General features: G+C 39.4%; 1 protein-coding gene across 1 annotated transcript in view; it reads right to left on the minus strand.

Annotated features, from left to right (window-relative positions):
* The window catches only part of AGBL1 (AGBL carboxypeptidase 1), a 267,046-nt gene that overhangs the window by 110,531 nt on the left and 129,604 nt on the right, over positions 1-26,911 (minus strand). Inside the window, exons 19-21 of the mRNA XM_059824130.1 lie at positions 23,665-23,794; positions 18,742-18,873; positions 14,492-14,668 (exon numbers count right to left, since the gene is read on the minus strand). Of these exons, the coding sequence (XP_059680113.1) occupies positions 14,492-14,668; positions 18,742-18,873; positions 23,665-23,794 (439 nt within the window). The remainder of the gene's footprint in view (positions 1-14,491; positions 14,669-18,741; positions 18,874-23,664; positions 23,795-26,911) is intronic.

Here is a 26,911-nt window from a genome sequence, read left to right on the forward strand (position 1 = left end):
GGACTAAATGGGCAGTCAACAAAGTGGAAGATTTCCCATTTCTGGGGCAGAGGGAACAAACTGAATAAATATCTCTTACAGATGCCTATCCATGGCAGATACAAAGGGTCTTAAAAAGGAACAGCATGTTCCCTTTGTATCTGGTCTGGTGACCTAATAAATCCCAGAGGAAGAAGTGGTAAGGGGAATGATAATCAGTGTTTAGCATCATCATTATTGAGATCACCCAGACTATAACATACCATAATCTTTGGAAAGACTAACAATATTATGGGTGGAAAAGGAAACATGTCTAACAAATTAAAGGTACTACTTTAATAAATATATCTCACAATGTTATGAATGCGATAGTTCCCATATTAGTGTTCTAGAGCTTATTTTCTAGTTATGGTACCAAATGCTTTCTTACTGTTCTTAGCACCGACTACCATGAACTTTTACTTTCTGGCTTCTTTTATCCATTTCCTACATTACATTGATTGGTATCTATTTTCCCTGTTTTCTTTGTTCAGAGACAATAATATCCCTCATAAGATTATTTTCATCAGCCATATTTAGGAAAATCATGTCTACTGTTGTTTGCTTATTACATTCAGAAATACTAGTAAACAATTAGTGCTAACAAACAAGAAACAGACTGAAATAACAGAAATTTGTCTTACTATAATCAATCTATCATGTAGACTTTTCATTAATATTATGATTCACTGTCCTCTACGCTCTAATTACTGCCTTCTCTTGCTACTAAACCAGGATCAGTTCTAACTGAACATGTCCTCAATTCTTGATTAAAGAATTGTGCCTTTTTGGATGTGTAACAAAATCCTTTTAAAAAAGGGCTCAATTTTTATTCATAAAATTTCTGTATATTTTTTCCTCTTGTGGTCTGCTTTACTTATATTTCCTCAGCTCTAGAAAATCAGCCCTTATTAAGGAAAAAAAATATACATGAACACATGTTAATAGGAACACTGTCCTCTCCCTATACTAAATGTAATTGGGTCATGATCACTGGTGTCTAGGTAACCACAAACTCCCACACCAAAGATTAATTCATCCTTTCCTATTATAATGTATTTCAAAATAGAGTTACACTGGATACAACATCTTTTGTGTTAGAAAATAATCATCTGTAATGTTTGGAATCTAATAGTATTTACTGCTGCCGCATGAAATCTCAGGTATATCTCACCCAAAATGAAGTCCATAGCTACACATTTACTTTTTGTGTAATGAATACAAGTATTTATGAGGTAATTTACCCCATTTTCTAGTTTGATTCAGTGTGCCAAGCAGGCTCATTTCCTAGACTTTATCAGCATACCTGTAAATACGTAGACCTGAATTATCAGTAAATGAAGATGTAACAGACTGCCATTCCCTCCCATCCCAGCCACACATGCTTACTACCCTTTCTGTCCTTCCTAAGCAGGAAGTAGAGCAGATTCTGAAATTCCAAAAATGTACTTTTCCTAGCAGGTTTCAGTACAACCACTTACATTATACTTTATCAGCAAGATCTTTCAATTGCTCATTACTCAGATGCTTAGCAGTAGTATGTAGACATTGAGAAATATATTCCTTCTGCAGTTTTTCCCACTGGTTCAATTTCTTTATGACAAGCTATTTGAGTTTGAGCTGCATTTGTTTTCATAGAGCTTGCTTCCCCAGCCCCCTGCCCCCACTTCAGCATTATCTTGCTTTGCTTTGTGAAAGTTTAGTTCTCTTCCTCCAAAGCACAAAGGTCCCTCATCCTTGTGATCCCCACCACCATTGGAACATGACTCACTTCTCCAAAAAAGGTCTTCTGCTTCACATCAGTTATGCAACCAGTGGTTATCTTTCCATCTTTCCTTCCTTCTTTCATTTATAGCTTTAAAAAGCTCTCTGACAAAATCACCAAGATATTTGTCTTTCCTTTTCACCAAGAGCCTTGAAGAATCCTACAATATACCATTCCACGTGTTTCTCTGCCATGTGTTTCCAACACACATCATCCAAGCTTGCCTTTGTATCTTATTCTTTTGCTCTAGGTAGATAGCACACTGTCACATTACACTTTTGTTTACTCCTGTGTCCATTTTTCCTAAGTGAGGCTCACTTATGACAACTGCTTGGTTGAAAATATCTCAACATTTTTTTGTTTTACACCAAAAGGCATTCGTCAAAAGATATCCTTATAATTCTCTATATTGCACTAGCTGTCTTAACAAGTATCTGAGAGAAGAATACCACACAACATCAGCATTGAACATCTCCAAATTCTTTTTCTTCTCTTGGCTATGAGTAACCAGCATCTTTTGTGATTTCTACCATCTTCAGCTTCCTCGTGTCTGATCCTTGCCCACTTACGGCATGTATGCAAATGATTTCTGAATTATCCCTGATATCTGCATTTCTGCAGGTTGTATGCTGTACTGAAATGTCTCTTTCTAGACTACGTATCTTCACTTGTAGATCTCCCACCATCTGGCAGCGCGTGCATCAAAAATTTCTTCCTTGGACAAAAATTAGAATATAGCACACCCAAGGCAGATCACAGCAGGTTTTTTTCTTCATCATCCATATGCAATATGCAATATAGAGTCTTACCTAAAGAAAAACCATAAAGCTTCAAATTCTATCCAAAACTCTTCTGCTAGGCATATCAACTTCTATGTCGGAGTTCATCCGGCATAAGCATACCCTTACTTTACAAGTACAAGTTTATCGCATACAGAAGCACATATTTCTGCTCTGTTATTCAGAATTAAAGTGTTTGCAATTCAGTTTGGCTTAATTTACTTTAGAAATAAGTTAAGCCAAATTTAATTAAGGCCACCTTAATTCTGCTTCAGAGTGTTGACATGTAGCTTAATGTGGTTTAGCACAGGACTTTCCACTCGCACCTTTAGCTAATTCAGAGGCACTTTCCTGCATGTTCTGATATAGACAAACTATTAAAGCATTCAGACTGTTGAATTAATTATCAATAAAGTTGAAAGGTGATTTGGTTGCATTGTGTAAGTACCTTTAAGAGAACAAACTGGGAGTTACTAAAGGTCTCTCTAAACTAGCAAAGAAAAATAACTAGAATGCAGCTGAAAACAACAGGCAGATGAATTCAAATTAGAATAATGTAATAATATTTAACAGTTACTGACCCCTGGAACAAAATACCAGGGGACCGGATAGATTTCCAATCATGTGATGTTCTCAAATCCAGTCTGAATGTTTTTCTACAAAACCTATTTACACAAACACAACTTACTGGGCTTAGTACAAAACTGCCCGGGTGAAGCCCAAAGGCTTATGATGCTTAAGAGAACAAACCAGAAGAGCTAAGTGTCCCTTCTGACCATTAAAACTCCGTAAATTTGTTATTAAGATTCTGTTTTCAGTGCCTAATACCTTTCCCAGAAACTGCAGCCTTCCCTGCTACAGGCCAGGCTGCATCTGGACGTGGCAGACAAGAGCAGGAGAACTGAGCCTCCTTTGCTCTTCCTATGGCATTGAAATATTTGTCAAGTCTTCAGTCGAGGCTTGAGACTTCTGCTTCTGAGTCCTGCTTCATATGCCACCACGTGCATGTATCTCATACATATGCAGCACAGCATGTTGGCCTCTCCGCTACTGCTGATTTGGGGTCCCCTACCATCTCCTTCCAGTGTCTGAAGTCACAGAAAGGGAGAAAGGCTGTGGAGCTGTGCTACATAGAAGGGACACTACTATTGTCCTCAAGGAGCTGTGATAGAAGCAGGCTCTCAGGGTTGTGGGCTCATGCAATACCCACCTTCTCCAGCTGGAAGACCTGACACTAACTCAAGGAAAAACCCACCGCATGGCATGCTCTGCAGACATGCATGTATTATTTATGATGTTTAGAGTACCAGGCAAGGGCACATATTGTGATTTAAGTAAAAAGAAATATCAGTACTCTGTCAATGAGGAAGGAATTTAGTACATTCAAGGCAGAGAAATAACAGTCAGTCCTAGTATATTGGGTAATACAAAACAAGTTTTGTGGTAGAAAGAAAAAAAGAGGAGGAAAGATAACATAATTAGTACAAGAGTTTAGGACATGTGAAAAAGTAAATCTGTATTGGAAATAAAACAAAGAAAGCGATCAAAGAGACAAGAGCTGGGTGGAACCAGGATATATCTACAGATTTTGAGACTGGAGAGAAAGAATAGACCATATAATTTGATTTTAGAAAAGACCAGAGTGGGGGCCCTGAGAGCAGATAATAGAGGTATAAGGATGGCAGTGAACATGGATAGCAAGCTGACAGATGAAACAGACTGGGAACTACTGCAACTTATACAGAAAACAGCAAAGGGACAGGACACAGAACGAAGGGAGCTCAGATTTCAATATATAGCTTACATTTAAAGTTGGACAGCATATACATATTATAGGCATTAACTAGTGGAATTCACTGCTGCAGGAAGCCCTGAGAAAAGATTATGAAAGGGAATGAAAAAGCGCCATAATTATTCACAGAAAATGTAATTCATTTTTTCAAGGTTATGATAATGATAATCAGGCCTCACGCTGCAGTGTATGAAGTGGAGGAGAGGCAGGTCAGGTTGGTAGGATTATTTCCTTTCCACGTCTTAGCGTAATTGAATCAGTTGCTTTACAGGCTGGTTTTGTTCTCTTCTGAGCCGTGAGGAACCAGCCTCTGTATGAGGCAGGATACCTGATTATATGGACCAATGATCTGATCCAGCATGGCAAATGTTATGATCCTAAGAGAAGCAAAATCAATCTTTGCAGAAAATCCTGTGTGTGAAAGACTTTGAAATTTAGACGCTTCTAAAATCCATGCAGAGTGAAAGACAAACATGGCTCCTTTAGCCTGTGCTTTTGCCACCTCCCCATTTTTATTTTCCATGCCTGAGGAGTTCATGATTAGACTAGGAGCTTCATCAAAGGGCAATTTTCAGCTGCCAAATAGATTTGTACAATAAATCCACATGGGGCCAGATTAACAAGCAAGAGAGACATCAGAAATCAAAAAGCTAGCTGCTGTAATTCCACAGAAAACTTGAAAGGATGATGTGCAATGATATTTGGACTTTTAAAGGGACACCACCAAAATACTGCAGTTAGTTTTCATTAGGAGTGTTGCTTTTCTATCCCTTATCCTTCCATCCTTCCCAAGAGTTTTTTCTTTAGCAGACTGAAATCCCATGGGCATTCAAGGTCACGTCATTCGGGATGGCTTAGTGGGCTTCAAATAAAACAGTAAAATTTCATCCAGAAAAATCACACACACACACGTGTGACTGCATTTGTCTGATTTGTCGCACCACTATAATATTTATAATAGAAAATTAAAAATAATCTTTAGAGCATCTAGTTTGCTTCAGTTCTGTAGTTTTCTGTTTGCTCTAATAATTTGTACTGTGAACGTAGCTAAGGCTCTAACAAATCCACATCTGAAGTCAAACCAGGTCCTCAGTTATACCCATAAACTGAATAAATACAATTCAGAGATTAGCCTGACCACAAATTGCTAGTCATTTTCAGCCTTCTAGCAGTAGAAAAGACTGTTTGACTTCTGAGCAGGGCAGCATTGATTTTAATACTAGGAGAGTTTGTTCCTCCTTACAGCACATGGAAGGACCCATTCCCTCGGTCACAAGGTGACAGCATTTGTTGTTTTTATGTCTCCGCGTGAGTACACTGGTTTTGTTTGTTTTCAAATGAGGCCACAATAACAGCAGCTTGTCAGCAGGGTGACAATATGGAGGTCAGCCATTGATTCATACCTTGCTCCCTCACAAAATGCAGTCTCTTCTCCATGCAACCTCAAATGCAATTGCAAATGGATTTTTTGCTTCAAGCATCTAGGTTGCCCAGACCTGTAATGTCAAAACCTAGGATTCTTCCATCTAATCCTGCACTCTCAAATTCTGGAAGATGGGTATGACAGGTTACTTGCACTTCTGATTCTACGTAGTCTTGTTGCTCATTCCCTTTCTAGAGAACAATTTGATAACCCCTCTAAGTCTGTACCTATCACCTCCTTTCTTGAGTACAGCATTAGAGTATGGAAAGACTGGGTTGCAAGCAAGTATGTAGGGAAGTGCAAAAGCAGCTGAGGGAGAAAGATCCCATAAACAAAGCAGAAACATCAGTTGTTACCAATACACTAGGGACAAAGGAAATCTAGATGAATATCAGCATTCAAGACAGGAAAGAATCAAGACAATGCCTGTTTTCCACTCCTCAGCCCCAAGGAGTTTGCTATGTCCCTTGATTTAATAAAAAGCGAACTAACAACTAGGAAATGCTAACATCATTAGCAAGTGAAAGGAATGTGCAAGATTGCAGGGATTTGTTGGAACAAGCACTCCAAGGCTGAGTCCCAAACAGAACGGGTAAACAGCAGAGCTAAGACAACTGTTTCAATTATATGATGGTGGAAAAGGGCAGACCAAGGAGGTGGTACATGATTGCTCTGCTTTGCTATTCTGCATGCCAGCCATGTCCACTGAACTTCAACAGAACTGGATACCTCCCAGCTTTGCAGAGTCAGATCTATTATGATCTCACCCCTGTCGTCATTTTTTATTGTGCCGTAATTTAACCATATGGCACGGGACCTATTCTCCAGTTACACAGCCAGTCAGCACCCAATAATCTATCAACAGGAGAGACAAAGTAGTTGATTTAAGACACTACTGCCAAAGGGCTGCAGATTGGGCCAGGCTGTCTGCTTAGGAACTGGAGAAGCAGACATCCCCTTAGTGTCAACTTTGAAATTGGTTCCAAAAGGCAGAGAAGCTAGCAAATTTTTCACTTCTTTGTGGTTCAGAACCTTATTTTTCTCTTTTTGTAACATGCTTTTACCAACAAAATCTGGGTTAGGATATAGCACCTATATTTTCTGCCAAGCCATGATTTGCATCCTATTTCTTAGCATGAACAACTAAGTAGGAGAGACAGAGAAACGTGATTTGCATGACTCTCACGTCCTAAATTGGGACCTAAGATCCCATGTTCTTCTATCTACAGCCTTTTGTCTATTCCATTGTATGCTAATGTTATCTTCAGCACTCCTGTTTCTGCAGATATATAATGGGGTGTCTTTACATTGAAGAAGAAGGAAACTAGGGAAATGTCCATGCACAGAAAATGGCATGAGGACAATACTCTTGAGCCCTAAGTTAACTTAGCTGCTAGGACTGCTCTGTGGCAGCCTGCAACATCGCCCTGGGATGTCTGTGGAGAGTTCTCATCCAGGACTAAGTAATTTGACTCAATATAGCCTAACAGGACCAGAAAACACAGGTTATCTGGCTACAAACCAAAAGACATGTAATTTCAGCCTAATTGCTATGTTGGTCCCGCAATTAAATATCATAAACCACACATTCTGGCACCATTAATAGGGCTGCCCATTGCAATACTGGAAAGACGCATCACTCCTGTGTGAAAATGTGGTGTCAAAAGCTACATCTGGGACTGAAATATCTGGAAATGCCAGAGATCAGTACTAACCTATACCATACTAACCTTGGTACACAAGTACTAGCCTTGGTGGGAAAGTTCAGAACAGAATCACACAGCAAGCTTAAAAGACTAGTGCTGTGGGAGTAGGCTGTGATCTGACTTCCCTGTGGCTCATTCCCACTAGAGATGCCTCAAACTCAGTTTGAAGTGTGTTAAAGTCACCACTGTGACAGCCACGTACAGGCTTTCCCATTTTGTTTAACCAAATCTCTGCTGTTAGAATAACTTACTGACCAGTACATGAGTAAGGACAAAATCTGGTGCCTCTCCTGGCTTTTATTACAGTAACAGAGCTGGCAGAGGCACTCTTATTTCCTTCCAGACAGGGTCTAAGATGGAAGGAGAACACATTCACAAGCTATTCCCAGTGCATTGGTAATGCATCCTTCCTTCCTTCCAAGGCTGTCAAAGTCTCTGGAATATCTCTCCACAGCTAACTATCAAAATCTACTTTGATATAACATCACTGAACACACTAGTGCCAGAAAACAGGTCTTGTCCTATATAGGGTTGAAAAAAAACAAACCAGTTTCCCCTTTCCCAAAAAACCCAAACAAATAAGAAATAAGCCTTCTCCAGAAATGATGACAAGAAAAATGACCCTACTCAATTATTGATCTCTTCCAAAACACTGAGGCTAAACTGACTGTGGAGTGGATCAGGAAATGGGAAGACAGAGCATGGAGGCCTGAATTACCTTCTTGCAAAATTTACAGACTTTTAAATGCACATAAATGGCCCTCCCATCTGACAATATTAAGCACCTTCAACAAAAAAATTAGTGAATAGCAGTAACACCCATGACTTCTAGGAACAGAGAGGATATTTACATCTCATGTGGTTTTGATCACACGCTTGCCTTAATACAACTGTCTTATTACCCAGTAAGAAAGATGAGACCAGTCAGGATAGTCCTACTGACAAACTCCAGTTTTCTTGGAGATATAACGGCCAAAGAATCCCTACAAAGTTCTCCCAGTTCTGTGATTTGCTTTTCCAAACAATCTGAGAGCGCCAAATTCATCACACCTTCAAGCTGCTATTGTTTAATGTGGCATGAACCAAACAGATCTGAGCACAGTTAAGCATGTGATTTCTTAGTTGGCATTCTGTCAAATAATTAAAACAAACAAAAAACCCAATAAAAAACATCTAATGAGGGAAAATCCTGCAGCAGTTCATACAAGAATCTACAAGTCTCCAAGGAAGACAAACACCCACTATCTCCTGATTTCTTTGCTCAGAAACCCTTTCTCTCCTCTTTCCCCACTTCCTAAACGCCATTAACCCTTACATAGTTTTATGAAGCGAGGCCCACAAGCCTAAAATGTACAATTAAAATATCTTACAAATTGAATCATCAATCAATTAGTGCATGGGGTTGGTGGAAATAAAAGAAGCAGGAAAAGAAAGTCAACAGGATGTAAACTTTTACCTTAGGTAACGACTTAAGGAAACAGAACAAACAAACCCCTTAATTTGAACCTTCAGTCCTTAGATTACTATTAGATAACTATTTTTTTCTATGCTTTTATTGCTGTTACAGCTGCTTACAATTTGAGCCACTTTGGACCAGAACTGGAAGGAGAACTATCAGAAGGAAAATCGTTCTTTCTTATTCCCAGCATCTGCTTTTGAATGAGATCCCCAGAGCACAGAGGGTCAGCTAAACACACATATTTTAGAGATTATTTTTTTAAAAAGAAACTTTTGAGACTTACCCATACTTCGGAAAAGTGTAAGCTCAGGGGGACAAAAGAAATCAGAAATGAGGAAAAGTCTGTTAGACTTGCAAAGATGATGTAAGCATTTTCCAGAAACATACACCAGAAAGCGTAGAATATGTCCTACTTCTTTACTTTTCCTTTCTACAAGTACTTATCAAATACGCTTTATGGCAAGAATATTGCTGAAACCATCTTTTTTGGTGGCTGAATACTGGCAAGAGGCCAAATTAATATTATTTGTAAGTTTGTGCACCAGACTTTCAATTACAAGAACAATATCCATCTTACTGGAGAACAGAAGCAGTACCATATGACCTGCAAACTCCATCAAAACAACTCAATTTCTGACTATTAACTGTAATAAACTGCTTTTGAATAAAGCATACATAAAAATTCCTCACAGAAATTTGCTAAGTAATCTTCAATAGTAAGGAAGATGAAGAAAATGTTTCAATTGCCTACAGATAATATAAAGAAATAGTGCTGTAATTCAATGGACAAATCATACATTGGTAACAATTTGGCTATTTGGGCAGAAACAGGTCAAACCAGAGAAGTCGACCTCTGAAGGAGTAGAAAGAGGAAAGATGCTCATCTTGACATATTGCTTTAGTTCAGCCACACTTCCATGGTAAATCACTGGTTCATCACTCATTTTAAATAATTCAGCCCATGCTAGCCAGGTTAAAGGGGATGGATAATATCAGTTCTTCCAATTAGACTAACTCTCACCACTTTTGTTCAACAAAGATATTTTGAATGACTATCAAGAAAGTCTTATGAACTGTATGGCCACGCTGCTTGGTGCTGATCTCTCTGCTTCAACTGTCTCTGCAAAGGGATGGCTTTTCCCTCTAAGCAAGTCCGATGAGAAAATTTGGGGTATTCAATTCCTCTGACTTGGAAGCATTAGACTGGACAGAAAAAAAATAAATCTTTTTTCTCAGCTCTCACAAGGCTTTATGCAAAGAGGAATCCATATCACTAGTAAAATCTCCTTCAAAGGGCACTGTCAAGATATCTGCAATAATTTTAAAACTCATTTGTTATTCCTTGTTGTTTATAATCCCTTCGAATCAAGAAGCTAAAATCTATTTCCGTTAGTACTACATCTCCTCCATCAGGCACAACATGCCAAGGAAAATGTTGTTTCAACATAGCATGTACTCACAGAGCATGAAGCTGAATTTTTGAGATTCGCTGTATTACCAAGACATATGCTTTGGAACTCAGCTGTATACCATGGCACTAAAAATATTAACTTGTAGGATGATAGATGCAGTAATGAATGGAACAGCACAGTACAATACGCTATAGAAGGGTCTTAATTAGTAGGCCAGGTAACAAGGAATCAACAAAAATGGTGAAACAGTGTAACACAATAGAACATGATAACAGCAAAGAGATATGGAAGTTTAAAAATTAATCACACAAGAAACTTGGGAAAATGTCAATATGTGTCACTGGAGATTTGATTCTTTTGGGGCCATGATTGTACCTGTACTCAGTAGAACTTCTTACAGTATAGCCTTGCATTCAGTCTTTTAAAAGCTAAAGATAAGGGGCTCTACATCCCAGAAAAGGGAGGCAGCAATAAAAATCACATGGTGAGCTGGAGGGGTAAAAGCTCCAACGAGGGAACAATGCAAACTGCCTTCACACAAGAAGAGAAATTATAAGCAGGGGGGGTTTTTTGTTTTGTTTTGTATTTGGGTTTTTTAAATTTTTATTGTTTTCTGTTTCATCCATAGGGCTGTAAACTGGCAGAAGCAGGAGGGAGAATTCCCTGCAGAAATTGGCTGCTTTGTTTTTAGCAACTTTCAAATGGAGACATTGCTCCTCTAAGACTGAATTGGGCAATCCAGACAAAATGAAAAAGAGTTTGGATATCTTTCCCCTTCTTTTCTTCTTCCTTGGTTGAACAAAACCTTACATAAGATCAATAGTTTCTTTAATTTTATGTTTCGCTTCCTTAAGGGTAGTTGGCTTATTGTGTTTCCATTGATCACAAAGACAGGGAGATTCGACAGAGACAAACCATCTCTTTTCTCCTTTCATTTCCGCCCTTCTCTCCATTTTACATCAAATGACTTTTAAAGGAGGCTGGGGTCACTATTCTTTCTCATTTACAATATCAATTGTACCAAATTCCTGCCTTATCTTTCACTCACTAAACCGTTTTAAAAATGAAGGCTACATTTCAATCCAAGAGAGGCCACACACATTCCTTGGAAAAACTCTAGCAGCACCTTTTCTGGACTCTCTATCAGAAAAACTTGTTTCTGGTTTACCTCAGCCCTTCCTCAAAATTGCTCTGTGGTGAGAGGGGGCACACTTACCAGCCTCATGCAATTAATATTTTAACCTCTTGCAGCCTCTATAAGGCTTTCTTTCTCTTCCTAAATCCTTTGCACAATCCCTATGAGATGTCTCTGCGCAGCCCCAAGCGCTGTATCTGTGCTTATAGCCAGCAAAGCAGCTACTTGAATGAAATATTTTCATCACTTACAAGCAGGAAGAAAGTTAAAGACGAGGATCCAGGTCTGCTGTGCTCTATTAGAAGTTTGACCACTGAGTCACTGAATGATGCTGGACTTGAGAGCCTCTGCTCCATGTAATGAGATGTTTTAAAACCTAGCTGCTGTTTGTACTGTACTCCAAGGTCTAAAAGTATCAAAAACATAAGGACATGCTTGTCCAGGGGAGATTCTGGCTATATCCCTACAGGGAGATCAATCCTATGCAGTTATGAAACTGATTCTATTCACGGTTAAACACAAATCTACTAATCCAAATATCAGAAAGCTCTAATATAGGGTGCTGACATCTCCTGCCTGAACATTATTCTCAGTCTATTGTTTACGCACACATCAACTTAACGGTCCAAGAGTGAAGAACTCAGGTTGAAGTCTCTAGAAAAACGTGACCTCTTAGGTGATTAATTTCCAGTTCACAAGAATAATTTCAGTACTTCCAGATACTACTGAAGCAATTTTGGCTTGATAGATGGAAGCTGAGTACTAAATGATATTATGCAACGAAACCTTCAGGTTAGCCTGTCAAGTCCATGCCCTAAATAATCCACTTATAAGAACAAGCAAACAAGCAAGCAAGAACCAACTCTAAAGACTGCTAAAAGGAAGAGGAAATAGCCTATTAATATCGATTATTTGGAAGAGATAGTTTATGTATGTACATGCAGCTCCAGCATAAATATCAGCATAAGAAATTATATTCCATTTTGATAGTAACAAGTTGGGTATTAGTGTACTTGGAAAAAATGAGTGGAAATACTTCAAAGCTGCCTGAATCAGAGAAACTGCAAAAAGTGTTTGTATTATCCTCATGATGAAGAAATGGTGAAGAAATGCCCCATCATTGGAATATTTATGTATCCTTTATCTTTGAGATGAATGATAACTCTAAACAAAGGAAAAAAACAGAAAAAATAAAAATAAAGGATATGTGACCTTATAAATATAACCCAATTATCCAGCTGGAACTCAGCTTTTCAGGGTGTTCAGAATGGAAATTTCAGAGCTGCTTTACAGCTTACAGACTGCCTTATGGGCCATGAGATCATTGGATCTGTCACCAGTCACAAGCCCTCATATGTCAACTTGCTCTTGTCCTCAGTGGCTACCTGTGGTCCTGATCAGTGATGAAAAAGAGGACAAGAAAGGATGTAGAAAATAATTTCACACATTTTAAAGGATTTCTCTCTACTGTAGAGGATTGTCCCCTACTATATAATACAGGCCTCTGTGGATGGCACAGTACTTAAATGCAACACCTGAATGTGGCATTTAATGTTCTCTTTCTACTGTTTCAAGCATCTAATGTCACAAATTAAGCGAATTTGGGTTAAAGGCTTCACAGATGCTGAAGAAGGAGAAGAAATCATTGGATGTTGATACAATCTGATGTGTCACTTTGTTTAGGACTTACTGTGGATATCTAGGAAATCAGTGAAATCCTCCTCTATGGAGATCATGAAGAGTTTTGTCATTGACTTTAGTTGAGGTAGATTTTCCCCTGCTGTCTAAAAAAAAGATTCAAAACCACCGTCTTGACCTGTGGTGCCTATTAAAAAACCATTAGCACTTCTCAGGAGTAGGGAGTGTTAGATGTAATGCCCAGAGCAATTATATTCTCTTTCTTTAAACTGTCTGTCGGTTTTTTCTTCCACCTTTCCTGTCTTGGAATTGATGTGTGTATAGTAGAGCATGGTTAAAACAGCAGCTGAGTACTTCCTGGCTACATTCTACAGAGGGGTAAAAGGATTAGTATAGACCTTCCAAAGATAATAATTTGAATGTCTTATTAATTAATTGTTATTTGTAATAATGGCTCTTTCCTTAAGGGTCTTTTAGGATCCTTAACTGCTTATTAATGCTGTATAGATAAGGATTTCTCCCTAGTGGGAGAAATGAGGTGGAATACGGAAGCCTCTCAATGAAAGCAACAGGTTTGGGGAAGGAACAAGAGAAAGAATTCACCATCTGAGTGAATGGAGAATTATGATCACTCAAATGCAATTACCAGAGTTCATCTTGTGTGCTTAAAAAGTGCCAGGAGATCTCACAGACTGACGTCTCTGATGCATTCAGTATGAGTACAGCCCTTCCTACCAAGTCTGGAACCTCATTTGATGTGGAATTTGGGTCTGTCTAGATCACAGTCACAGGCATACCTTGAGCTCATGGACAGATGTCAAAAATAGGCTTAGATTAGCTACCTTTGGCTGTCAGTAACAGGCAACTCCAAATGCAGGATTCTCACTGCAGGCTCTTAAATTAAGCCAGGTGAATACTCAGGTAGCTAGCCTGTACTGAAGATCTTGGTGCCACTAGTATTCAAGTTAGTTATCTTAGAACTAGGCTCAAAGATGTCCATATGACCTGCCAACATATTTTTTACAACACTGTGCATACCCTTAGACGGATAAGTGCCCTGTATCATCTCAAGAACACTCCTCCTTTCAGCTCAATGCTTTTGGCTCCAGATTGGAGTTTCTTTTTATTTCACTGTTGAATGAAACCTCAGAGCAAGGACTCTACTTTGCTGGCATGGAAGATAAAAGAGTGAGGGGATCATGGAAAGATTTCACTGAGGAGAAAGTCAGACACATGGCTACACGGGTCAGGAAAGAGCAGACAATGCTCAAGACAATGGCTATCTTCTCTGCTTTACCCTTCAAAGCTCATGAGGTGTGCATTAGAAGGAGGGTGGCACGGGGTTCTTTGAAAGATTTACTCACTTTGTAGAGTCCATGGCTGCAGCCGCAGTAGGTGCTCTCCATAGTGTAGCTCCTCAACACACCCATTTCCTTCCATACCACCACCCGGGCCGTCGACTCCCGGGACTTCTCCACCAGGAAGCTGCAGCTATTCATGACAAATGCAGGGGCCACTTTATCCAGGACTTTAGGAAGAGTCTATGAGAAAATATCAGCAGTGATGAGAAAATGAATTGAACAAATGTACTTGTGTTTATATTCCACACGCATATACAAAGACACCTGTGTTTCTTAATGTGCGTATCATCAAGTCAATCTGTAGACACTGTTACTGAGAGCTCCAATCAGTGCATTATGTTCATCCCATGTGAAATCCTCAGATTCTAACATTTGTTTCATCCCAAAGACTAAAATGCAAAATATCCAGTACACTTGGTATATCTCATTCAAAATCAAACATTTTCACACCCAATATTTTGGGACTACCAATATCACTTACAGAGTTTTGTTTTCAAGCTGCTTCAACACTAAGCTACGCCTTCCTGTTGTGTTGGCAAGAGGGCTGCAGTCATAGTTCAGTACCTGATATTCCCATTCTCCCCTCTCCAGCTACACTAGATCTCCTCCCATCATGCATCCACAATTTGACAAGGGATTCAGCTATAGGAGGAGTTTTGTCTGAACCTAGCATAGAGCCGAGAAAAGGGATCTATATTCTCACTAAAGGTCACACATAATTATATGAAAATAGGGCTTAACATTTAACTAACTTGCATTCTGAAACAAACCAGAATATTCTTATCTGAGTCCAAATGATATATTTTATACACTTCATTTAGAGAATCACAATAAAAAGTAATCATGAAAACCCAGTAAAAATTACATCTTAGCCCTGAGTGATTTTCTTATTCTAGAAATCATATTTCCCAACAAAGTCTATAAACACTCCTAATACACTGCAGTATTAAATATTTCCATCAGTGCATTGGATACACTTAGTCATTACACAGCACTAAAAGTGTTACTTTTACACTCTATAAAAACATACACTAGATACATTAACACTAGGTGTGCTCTACATAGGAACTGGACCTTTAGTTACGTATACACACACGCGTGTGTGTGTGTGCGCGCGCATGCACGTGTGTGTAAAGAACATATGCCAAAAGACCATTTGGTCCATCTAGAGAAGAGCAAGCAAAATGAGGACATTCATTATTTCTTTGATGACAGCTTTCTTAAACATTTGAACTGAATGGAATCATATAGAAGGAGTTCCCACTTATTGCTAATGGCATTTACCCTCAAATTTCATTCAGTTTGGGCAGTGAAAGCCAACCAGCTGATTTCACTTCCCAATAACAATCAGCTTCACTGACTGATTCTGAGCAATTGTAGTTCCGTTCTGTTGAGCTTTACTTCATAGCGCTGTAAAGGAGTATTTGGTTTCATCGAAAGCGAAACAATAATGTCCCTTCCTAAAACATGTTTGACGTGAATGATAAATCTTCAGCCTAAACTATTTTCCAGTATCTGCTGCAAACTGCTTAACCGTACACATGTCCGTAACAAAAAAACAAATTTCATTTTTCAGTATATTCCTACTGCAGCTGTCAATGGACTTTACCAGTTCCATAAGGTATAGATCTAAAGATCTGAAGGTCCATTTTCCAGGCGAGAAAACTGAGGTGGAGAAAACTGGAACAAAGCAAGAGATTCCATTTTAAATGCGAGACCACCACGAACCTCACTCTTCAGTCAAGATCCCCAGTGTGCTACTAAGAGCCACAGCACTCCCTTCCCTGTGGGCACACTGAACAGAGGAATCTTTAAAATTGACTGCTTGCTGTAGACTAAGCATCCAGCATTTCTGGATTGCCTTCAAAGTGCTATTTGCTGCATGGGGATCACAAAACAGTATGCTTTCATGCATGGCTTCCAGGTTTTCCTGGATTTGGGTTGAACAGGAATTGAAAAAGCGCAGCAGAGCCATATCACCAGGATGTTTAGAAGCCTCAGCACAATCATGAGATCCAGTTAAACTGTATGTGAAGGTTCAGACAGTTTTCATTCTGCCTTTATCTGAACCAACACATAGATTTTTTTGTAAATACCCAGTGATAGTTTGTATACTATCAAATACAATAATCAGATCCCTAATCCAGTTTAGCTTTTTAAAACAATTGAAATTTTATGCATAATCAATCTTTTACATTGAATTAAATAAAAACGCTGGCAGGTAACAGTAATGTCTCTGTACGCAGGACTCATTTAGGAGCATTAGCAAATCTGAATTTAATATTCTTTTCATTTTACCAGCGTTCACTGGATTTCACACTAATGGTTCTTTCTTCTCTACTTATTCTTCTCATTAATTATCTTTCAATAGTGTATTTTGAAAGGGTGAAAACACACCCTTTTAAAGGATGCTTTTATGATAATGCAGCGGTGTGACTGTGTTCCTTATCTTACACACAGCTGGATTTTGCATGTACAACAGCAAAGGAAGCTACTCCCCTCACACAGGACCCTGTCCATAAACCTCCGGTCCCATTAGGAGAGAATGGAATTATATTTCTTTACTGATGTCCCTGCAGAGATTGCTGTCAAAGGGGCCTGGAATGGCTATCAAAAGGACAAATCTTCAAGCTGGGCTTTGCAATGCCAATGCAGCACAAGTCACCCAAGGCCACCAAATATTGGAAGATAATGAAGACTCTTACTCCTGTATATTGCCAAGGGCTACAGCTGAGTCTAGGACCTATAAGGCAAAGGCTGTTCCAAAACCATCAGTTTCTTGAGGTATTTGGTTCCTGTTCCTGGGGAGAAAAATCAATCATGACGGCCAGATTAATCCCCAACTACCTACAGGAGGCAGGAAAGAAACTGGTGCAAACAGTGCAAGGAAGCAGGTCTGAGACAGGGATGATTATTTGCTGCAGTCTGCAGTTGCAGATGTGTTCTCCCATATACCCAGTCTCCCCAGCCTAAGAAGGAAGAGGGTGACCCACAGGCAGGAACTGCAGCATGCACACATCTCCCATTTTGTGCAAAAGAGGATTTGAACAACAAAATCTTTCTTATAGGTTGCTGCAAAGTATTCTTGGACAGCCCTGGAGCTTTTCTTCATTGCAGATTCAAGACAGGCTCCAGATGCTGAAAGCAGCATTTGAATTCTGTTTGTGCAACAGCAAACCACCCTCAGCCTTTTCAAGCCCTCTGAATTCAAACACAGCAAAAGATGTCCTAACTGTAACTGCCCTCCCTGCTTTCTTTGTGACATAGCGTGTTTGCCACAGGGACCCCTCACGACGAATGCTGGAAAACTTTCTTCCAGTAGAGTTTCAATATGTAGTGTACAATGCCGTAAGATGAACACGGAAGATGTGGCATCCTTATGGGAGGATAATTAGTATTTGTGCTGAAGTAGCAAAAATTATACAGAGACATAAAACTGAAAAAGACTTTTCAACCTCTTTCAGGTTGGAGTGAACCAAGCTATACCTCTATAATCAGTTTAAGGCTACAGTTAATGCTTTGTGAAATTAACCTTTTATAAGACTATAATTAGAGCCTATAAGATTTTTTTTTTCCACAGAAATTTGTCATTTAAGTGGAAAATATCATCTAAACAGACACCAAAAAAAAAAAAGAGACAGGCAGGAAATCCAGAGAACAGTTTGATGAACAAGACGTTCACATGAAGTAGAAATGAAACAGATTTTAGTATTTGTTCTTTCTAATTCCAGAAAAATTTCCCTAGCTACAACACCAAGCACTTGCTGTGGAGATAACTCCACTATGTTAGATCCGTTTGACAACCGTTGAATTCTCTGGTGTTTTCAGTGGGACCAGGAGCATTTTGTGATGACGCAATTCAATTGCGTAGGACAGTGGCATATTGTCATTTTCTCAGTTACCATTACATAATTCCTATTTATTTTCTTGTTATGGTGGGGTAAGACGACAAGTGTATGTATATTTAGAAATTATAAAACACACAAAAATTTGTCTGTCCTATTAGTCTGTTGCCAAAGACTGTAACACAGCATCTTACTAAAATGAAATAATTAGGGACCCACCTACTGACAATATTCTTGCTAATATCTGGTGCATTATTATGCGTTATTTGAGACTCTCTGGGCCATTACACCTCTGGAGTAAGGGAAGCTTGCACCTATCTCCAAAATTTGTGAGCTGGCCTTATCTTAACGAGCTGTGTAGGTACACATACACGCCAGTAATTGCAGAAAGGAACAAAGCAAACCTACCCTGTAGCCAACGTCTTCTCTGATAACTGCTGTGTCAACCATACAGCCTGCTTGCCACAAGGTCTCCTTGATGCTGCAGCCATAAAGAAACACGTTCTTTTTCTGGGAATGTCCATGGTAGTCACAGAATACCTAGAGAGAGGAAAAAAAAAAGGCAAAGCCTTGAACACTGAAAAAGAAAAAGTTTCCTGGTTCTTCATAATAAGCACTATAAGATGATGGGGGGAGTTAATGCTTTTTTTTTTTTCAGCTCTCTTCAGAGTAGCTTAGACTCTGGGCCATGCCTATAACCTGTGTCAAACTTTGTTAGTCAGCTGTATCTTGCTTTATTTATTTGATCTGACATGATCTCAGGGATCCAGAGTCAAGACTAGTGCATTTCTGTCTCCAGCAGAAATAAACATGACACCTATGCAAGAATCCATGGCAACTCAGGAACTTAAGGGTTCATGGTAACTTATGATACAACAACAGAGCAATTTGTCAGGTTCTTTCTACTTCTAAACTCCTAAACTCCAGCTTTATCCTCATGAGATTTTAAATCTGTGCTTTCCCAAGCAATTAATCATCACTTTGTCATCTTTAAATTCAAAACCTGTGCTACATAATTTTCAGGAAAATATAATTGTGCAATTGTATTGCACAATGCTGTCAGATCTTTGTATGAATTCCTGGAAGCCAAGCACAGAATAACCTATCTTTATGGCAAATAATCTCATTCCACATTAATCTATCTAATCCATCTCTCTTATGTCAGCTGTCATATAAACTATCCACAAGGCACATTCCCTGTTTTAGCAGAAGTTTCGATTGCCTTTATAGGCAGATATCGACCCCTATAGAAATGAAAATCACAATTTAATGACCCAAGAGGTAAATATTGACCCAAGTCTTAAAGAATAATCAATCTCAGTGCCCTCTGAGATATGAAGTCGATATACACACTGCTGTTACATATATTCTCCATGTCTTTATCAGGAATATTCAGAAATCTGTCAATGAAAAGACAAGAATTTCTAAAGAGAAGGAATTGCTTCATTTTAAGCCAGTATTCACCACTGAGTAGAAAGGACCTTCAAGATTTCATTGAAACAGTTTTCCAGGGCTTATGTTGGAGACAAAAGAATGGGTGTGGGAAGGTAGGGAAGAATTATGGATCAACATAAAGAGGGATGGGGGAGAACTATGGGGTAAAAAAATATGTACATATTCTTACATAAATACATATAAAAGAGGGGACAAACAGATGGAGTAGATGAGCTTCTTCCACCAACTGTTTGGGCAAGATTTACCCTAGTATGTTTATTTACTAGCTATACAGTAACTAAGTTTAGCTGCAGCAAATCCAGGTGTTTAATTATTTAGGAATTGAGCATGTGTATTCATTCAGTTCCTCTGACAAACAGTAGGGTGACATAATGCATTTGTGCCTTAGCCTCTCCAGGAAGAACCACTCACTGCTCCTAATTAGGTGGACAATTATACATATCTCATAGCTTATACACTGCTCCTTCTCTTGGTTTCTGACCTGCCAACTTTCCTTCCTGCACCACCACTCCCCTCCAGCTCTCTTTGCAGGGCTCTGGGTCTGCACATCCCCATCCCTGCAGCACGCACTTCCCACACCTGAAGCATGTGAAGGACCTAGCCAGCGACAACTGCTTCTGCTTTACTTATAGCCTTGCCACCCAGCAAAGGCAGAAAGGGGAGGACAAAGAGGGCACTCTAAAAGCTGCTCATTGGTGCAAACCTACAACTGGCATCATTCCCAAAGGAAAAAAGCCAGCATTGCACAGGCCCCAGAGATTCAGCCCCCTCGGTCTGCATGCATATTTTGCAGGGCTTATGTAGCCCCTGCACTTGAAGTAACTCTCTCTGAACCACATGCAATTATCCTGTAATGTCTCCTTCCAAAGAGCTGCGTTTATTGGTTCTCTTAATGCCAGACATTTTTCCAGCTAGTGTTTCATCTAGTGTTTCATCTAAGCTATCAACAATATACAGTCATAGTTTAGGTTAACCACAGGTACCACCTAGAATTTATTCCTATGAATATCAAAGAGGATTTTATAGCTTTTGTCTTATTTCAAGGCAGAGAACCCAGCTCAATTGGGTATCAATTACCTGCCAATTTACAAAATTACCAACACACAAAAGACACAACATATTATCTGCCTAAAATATTATTTTACGTATCAGAAACCACACAGGGATGACCAGATAGTCAGATAGCTGGGCTGCCTGATCAGTAGCAGGTCTATAATTCTGCACCTCAAGAAACCTGCAGATGAGACCTTAGTGACATGTCTGGAATGAGAATTCTTTATTCGTAAAGGATTATCAAAGCCAGGTTTTGTAATACGGCTGATGTTTCAGGCCGTGGCATATTTCACTGATTGTCTCCAGCTTCCACACTAGAAGCATCAGTGGTACTGGAAAAACTTTTATTCTATTTGCAAGTTGCATAGACCTGTATTTTAATTAACTTTGCTGGATATTGCAGTCACTCCCAATGTTTATACTCAATTATTCTTCATAATACATTCTGCTGCCTTATTTTCACACTACAGGGTAGCTTATGCCTCACCATTCAGCCAAGGCTAAGCTATATTTTGTAGTTTGAGCACCCAACACAGAATTCTTCCTGGGATATGCCTGGCCAAACACTAAGCAAATTTGGGACCTACCAGTCATTCTTCACCAGCCTGTCCTTCCATATGGCTGTGACACTAACACACACAAACCAGTCAAACTCCCAAGGCTTGCACTCACTGGGATATGACTCAAGACACACATGCAAATTTTTATCTATTTAAAGTTATCTGCCAGCACTGATCATCCTAAAGGTAAGGACTGCCGTCTAACTCAAAAACAACCCTCCTCATGAGTCACAGAACCAGGCACCTTTTAAAATGAAGGAAAAGCAAAATAGAAAATGGAAAGCAAGAAAATCTGTTGGAAAACAGACGATTTTGAAATTTCTTTTTTTGTGTGTAAATTCTCATTGTTTTCCTTAATAGCATTGTGACAGGAGTTTTGAGGTAGACATGCCTAGGGATTTTTCCTCACAACAAGCTACATCCTTGCATGCAGATGCTTGTTTCCAAGCTTGATATAATGCCTTTGAATGGCAGCAAACTCTGCTCAGGGCCTCCTAGTCCCTAGGAAGTTCTTTCTGTTCCCTCTAAGGGCACCCTGCTCTTCACTGCAGCTCAGACTCTCTGCACAGGCTACAGGTTCCCTGTTGCATGCTGAAACTGCATTGTCAACTATAACTTCTAAACCATAGCAGTTTCCCACCACAAAAGCTCAAGGAGAAAGCAACTTCCCTCTCCCCATAAGAATTGGCTGCTCGCAGACAAAAGGTCTCCAACACTCCCACTTTGCTGCTCTTGGTTGAAAGGAGATCCCATGCCGCAGAGGGCTGCAATGCCACAGTGCATCCACTCCCTTGTTTTATTAGGGCTCCCAGAATCAAGAAGTAAAAAAAAAAGCACTTCACAGGCTGTTGTCTATAGAACTTACCAATTAAAATGGCTTTGGTTTGAAAGGCTGTTAACTTTAAAGTTCTTTCCTTTTCTCCTTCAAGCAGCTTTTCTTTGCTTTGAAGAAACTGCTTGCGCATCCCCAGCATAAATGAAACTAAATCACTTCACAGAAATCATTTGGCTATCAGTGAACTTGGCTCCATGGGATCTTGGAGGTAAAAAAAAAAAAAAAAGGAAAAAAAAAAAAAAAGAAGAAACCCAGCTCTCTTCTGGAGGAGGGAAAAGGCATTTTTGAGCATGCATAAACTAAAATCAATGTATTCTTCAAAGGCAAAGAAAAATCAGTTTACCAAGTCTGACACGCAGCCTGTGAGTGAGGGAGATGGTAGGATCAATAGTCTCCCTTCACTCAGCAATGATGAAAACTTGCTCTGAGTGCGTGTTCAGCTTTATGCACCTAGCTATGACAGGGATGGTTGTGTATTAGACAAGGCCAGATAGTAAACAGCAGGGTGAAATGAGACTAATCCTACCTTGCTGTGAACCAAAGGAAAAAGTTGGTGAGTAAATTCACAACTGTGAGTTGAGTTTCCATAATATCCCTCAGGCTGCAGAGTTGAACTTGAGGGCCATCGCCTTAGCCAAAAACCGCATTTCCACAGCAATTCACTTAAAGAAGCTCACAGACATTTTCACCTCGTCTGGGGCTTTTCTCATCAAACCCAGAGGGAATTTTGTGTCTTTGGACATTTCCTGCCTGACTGTAGCTATCAGCAGCCAACCTGCCAGTCTGTGCATCTGCATCTATTCATTAATGTTTTAACCTCCCTGTGGTTTTTCTCCTGAGGTCTCAGAACTATCTTTTTATTCTGCTGGGCAACAAGATTGAGCAGATGGGATGGAACCCAGCCCTATCCCAGTTGCAGTTTTGAGACGAGACCCATCTCTCATTAATTTCTGGTAGCCTCCAAACCCAGCCATTTTCTTCCCATCAGCAAAGCAGCATGGAAGTTCAGGCATTTTGAGTGCTGCTTCCTGTGTTTTTGTGATTGCATAGGTTGTTCTAACATGGGCTTTTGCACAGTGCATTCAGACTAAATCTTTGTGGAATTTCTCCTATCATTGCCATGAAGACAGCAATAACGTACTCATAATATTTAGATTAGCTGGAGTACTTCAAGGCTATTAAAGAGCTTTAAGGAATTCATTTTCTCATTTATATTCCAGGTGTGCAGACATTCTGAAATTTGGAGTTGTTGGTTATAAGATTCAGTAAGTAATAAATATCCAAGACTTTCAAAACACTTCTGTAAGATGAAAGTGTAACAGCGCATGATGCTTCCCAAATCTCTCCAGCTCTAAAACAGGACTGTTTACGCAAGTACAGTAAGCAACCATATACAGTAACTCACAAAAGATCGTAGAGGAGACTCACCAGAGGAGCCCGGCCAATGCTGCGCAGGTAATAGAGAAGACCTTTGGCGTGGTAAATAGTTGGATGAAGCTGGGAATTGGGTGTCAACCACTGTCTGTTCAGATCATCCCCACTCAATGAACAACGGTGGCTGAAATCAGAAAGCAACACATCACAAACTAGCAAAACAACAGCTGATTCCAAAAATTTTCCAATTCTGGCAAGTTCTGGCACAGAGACAGGGAACATCAATTAGAACACAGATATAAAGGTTTTGAATATTGGGCTGGAATGAACCAATGGTCTGTATTATATTTCAAAGGTGCTTACAGTATATGAATTTTATAGTATCTTTTCCTTCCAAGGTTCACATAGTTGCAGTCCTGAAAATAAATGCAGGTGTTCCTTTACCTAAGTATGTACAAATCAAAAGACTACTTACAAACAAATAGCCTTGTGAAATGTTCTAAATTCTGTGCTATCTAGGAAATTCAACCAGCTTACATAGAGCATAGGCTTCTCAAAACCTCCACAGCAAACAAGAACATCCAACTCCTACTCATTCTAATTGAAGACAGGCACTTGAATCTCTTCGACCAGTCTGAAATACGAATGCACTTAAATGAGACGAGCTGGACATCTCATTTAAGCTTCTCCACTCACAAGAAATGCAGCTACCTAAAGCACGTCAAGAAGATCTTGATGCATGCTACATCATTATGTAGAACAATTACACCTAGCTTCGCTGCAAAGGCTGAATTAAAAGCTAAATAAGGATCACCGGATTTGCACTGAGAAAACGTTTCCCTTCGTTGGCTTGAACATATCAGTGGAAGATTGTGCAGGATACTTGACCATATGGAGTAGTACATCACTGTACAATTTTGCAAAATCCAACTAATCTCCCTTGTTAGTGACTGTGTGTAGATCAGAGCCTCCTCACAATCCTCAGAGGATTTTCTGTAATTTGGTTCACAATTTTCAAATCACAGTGTGCTGATAAAATTCAGAAATCAACCCTGTATGAGATATTGTGGTAGGTCCTCATCATCTCCATATGATCCGGTTCAGCACTAGAATGCTTCTGGTGGCATTGTAAATTTGGGCTGGCTTGTGCTTTGGAAAAAAAATAATAAAAAAAAAAAATTCCTAAGTGTTGGGTGAATTTCTATTTACCGAGTTGCATCCAGCTTTGCTGTTCCAGCCTCCTAGAACAAAATAAAGTACAAATGTATTCCTGGGGATGTGGTGTGTTGTTGTATTGGCAGAGCCTTGCACTGCAGCTAGGGTGTGTTGCATATAGCATCTTTGGCATTATCAATGCCTTGCAAATGATGCTTGAAGAAAAAGGGTCATAAAGAAGGAATGCTTTGGAAAAAAAAAATAAACAATGGAGGACCATTAAGAATGGAAGACAAAGAAATAAGAGTCACTAAGAATATTTCATACATTTTTAATGTAGAAAACCAAGGTCTCTGATGCCATCTTGGGGTTTTTGGCAACATCACAAGATCCATTCCAAGTTTACTCTAGTTTCACTGTTGTCTGAATTCCCTTCTTTCATCATAATCCATAGTTCCCATGTTACTCATGCAGCGAATCGGAAAACACTAGCAATACCTACCACACGGGAAGTCAGCAAATGCTGTTGTGGTGTTTCTGCCAAAAATTCTATATGAAAACATGACAACTTCTGTTACGTTTCTTAAAGGCTCTTCAGATAAAGTTATCTTTAGGCTCACCTCTCCTGATCTTCAGGACAACAGCTGCCTAACTGAGATTAGCAGCTGTTTTTCCTCCAAGAACCTGTGTGGTTACATGGTTTCCTTTCAACAGGTACAACTCTGCGTAAAGAGTCATTGGGTTGCATTCAGAAACTCACCTTTCCCCAATGTGAGTAGTAAAAAAATAAGATCCAAACACTTCCTTGACATAAGCGCATGATGTTTCCCTGCACCACAGTTATATCAGGGAGAACAACTAATTGAAAATAACAACAGAATTTCCATTGTGAGGGAAAGAATGATAGCTGAACTTTTATTCTTGTACTTCAATTTAACATCAAGAAGCAAAAAAAAAAAAAAGTCTTGCTATTTCAGACCTACAGAAATACTTTTTCAACATTGTCATTGCTCACAAAAATAACCCTATTCCCCTCAACTTTCCTCTTGGGATTGACACTAGTTTATGTCTACTCAAACCATCCGCACACGTGCCTCTGCTAAAATACCTTGGTACACGATAAAAGTCCAACAGAGAAATCCAAACATGCAGGGGAACAGAAACATGACAACTGAAAACTACTCCTAATGGGATTCAGTAAATACAGAGATTAATGTCAAACCAACTCCAAGCTCAATTTTTATTTCGCTATTTCTTAGACTAAACTAAAAGCCTCTGTAAAAAATTTCCTTATTCCTTTAGAACATATAAAGAAATTCCATGATCTGTTAGAAAAGCATTAAGAAAAACTACTAATCAACTCTATTAACACACATTAAAGCCAAGTAGATGGTGTGACAAGGTACCAGTATTTCCTACTGCAGAATCTGGTTCTGCTGTGGCACATACACTACAATGCATTACTCACACATGAGCACCGTTTCCACACAGCATGCCAACAACTCTGTGGTTCACAGCACCCTCACTCTTCAGACAGGTTTCATTCTGTCCATAATACAATTTTCCAACATTGTTGCTGTGATACAAATTGAGACTTTTCATAGAGGTGACCCTATGACAAGCCAATCCCCACCCTGCACTTCACAGATGCTGCTGGTTGCTTAGTATTAGTTTAGGAAGTGTAATCCAACTCAAACAATAATTTGAAAGCTCTTATTTACTGCAGGGAAGGAAGGTAATATCTCTGCATGTAGGCAAGAGCTGGGAGACAAAGTTCAGCTTTGTCTCTTCAACGATTAACATCTCTGCTCATTCAAATGACCTTTAAATATTAGCCCTCAGCCTGGCAGCTTGTATCCAGAGTTCTTAAGGAGATGCAGAACTTTAATTAAATTATGAGAAGCTGATTTTTCCCATCCTGCCCCCCCATCATGCTGTTAAAGTCTGTTTACTTCTATAGATACCAGCTCCCTGCCAGCCCTGTTCCCCCTTATCCTTTCTTTTCTTCTCTCTCTTTCCTAATAGCGATGACATTCACAGATAATGGTTTTGTCCGTTATGCTCTGCAACCAAGGGTGAAGGTAAAATATTAAGCTGATCTCAAGTGCTGATAGCAAATAAAGGGACTGGGAAGCTAAGGCTGGTT

This window comes from Gavia stellata, chromosome 13 (assembly GCF_030936135.1).
Source record: "Gavia stellata isolate bGavSte3 chromosome 13, bGavSte3.hap2, whole genome shotgun sequence".
NCBI lineage: Eukaryota > Metazoa > Chordata > Aves > Gaviiformes > Gaviidae > Gavia > Gavia stellata.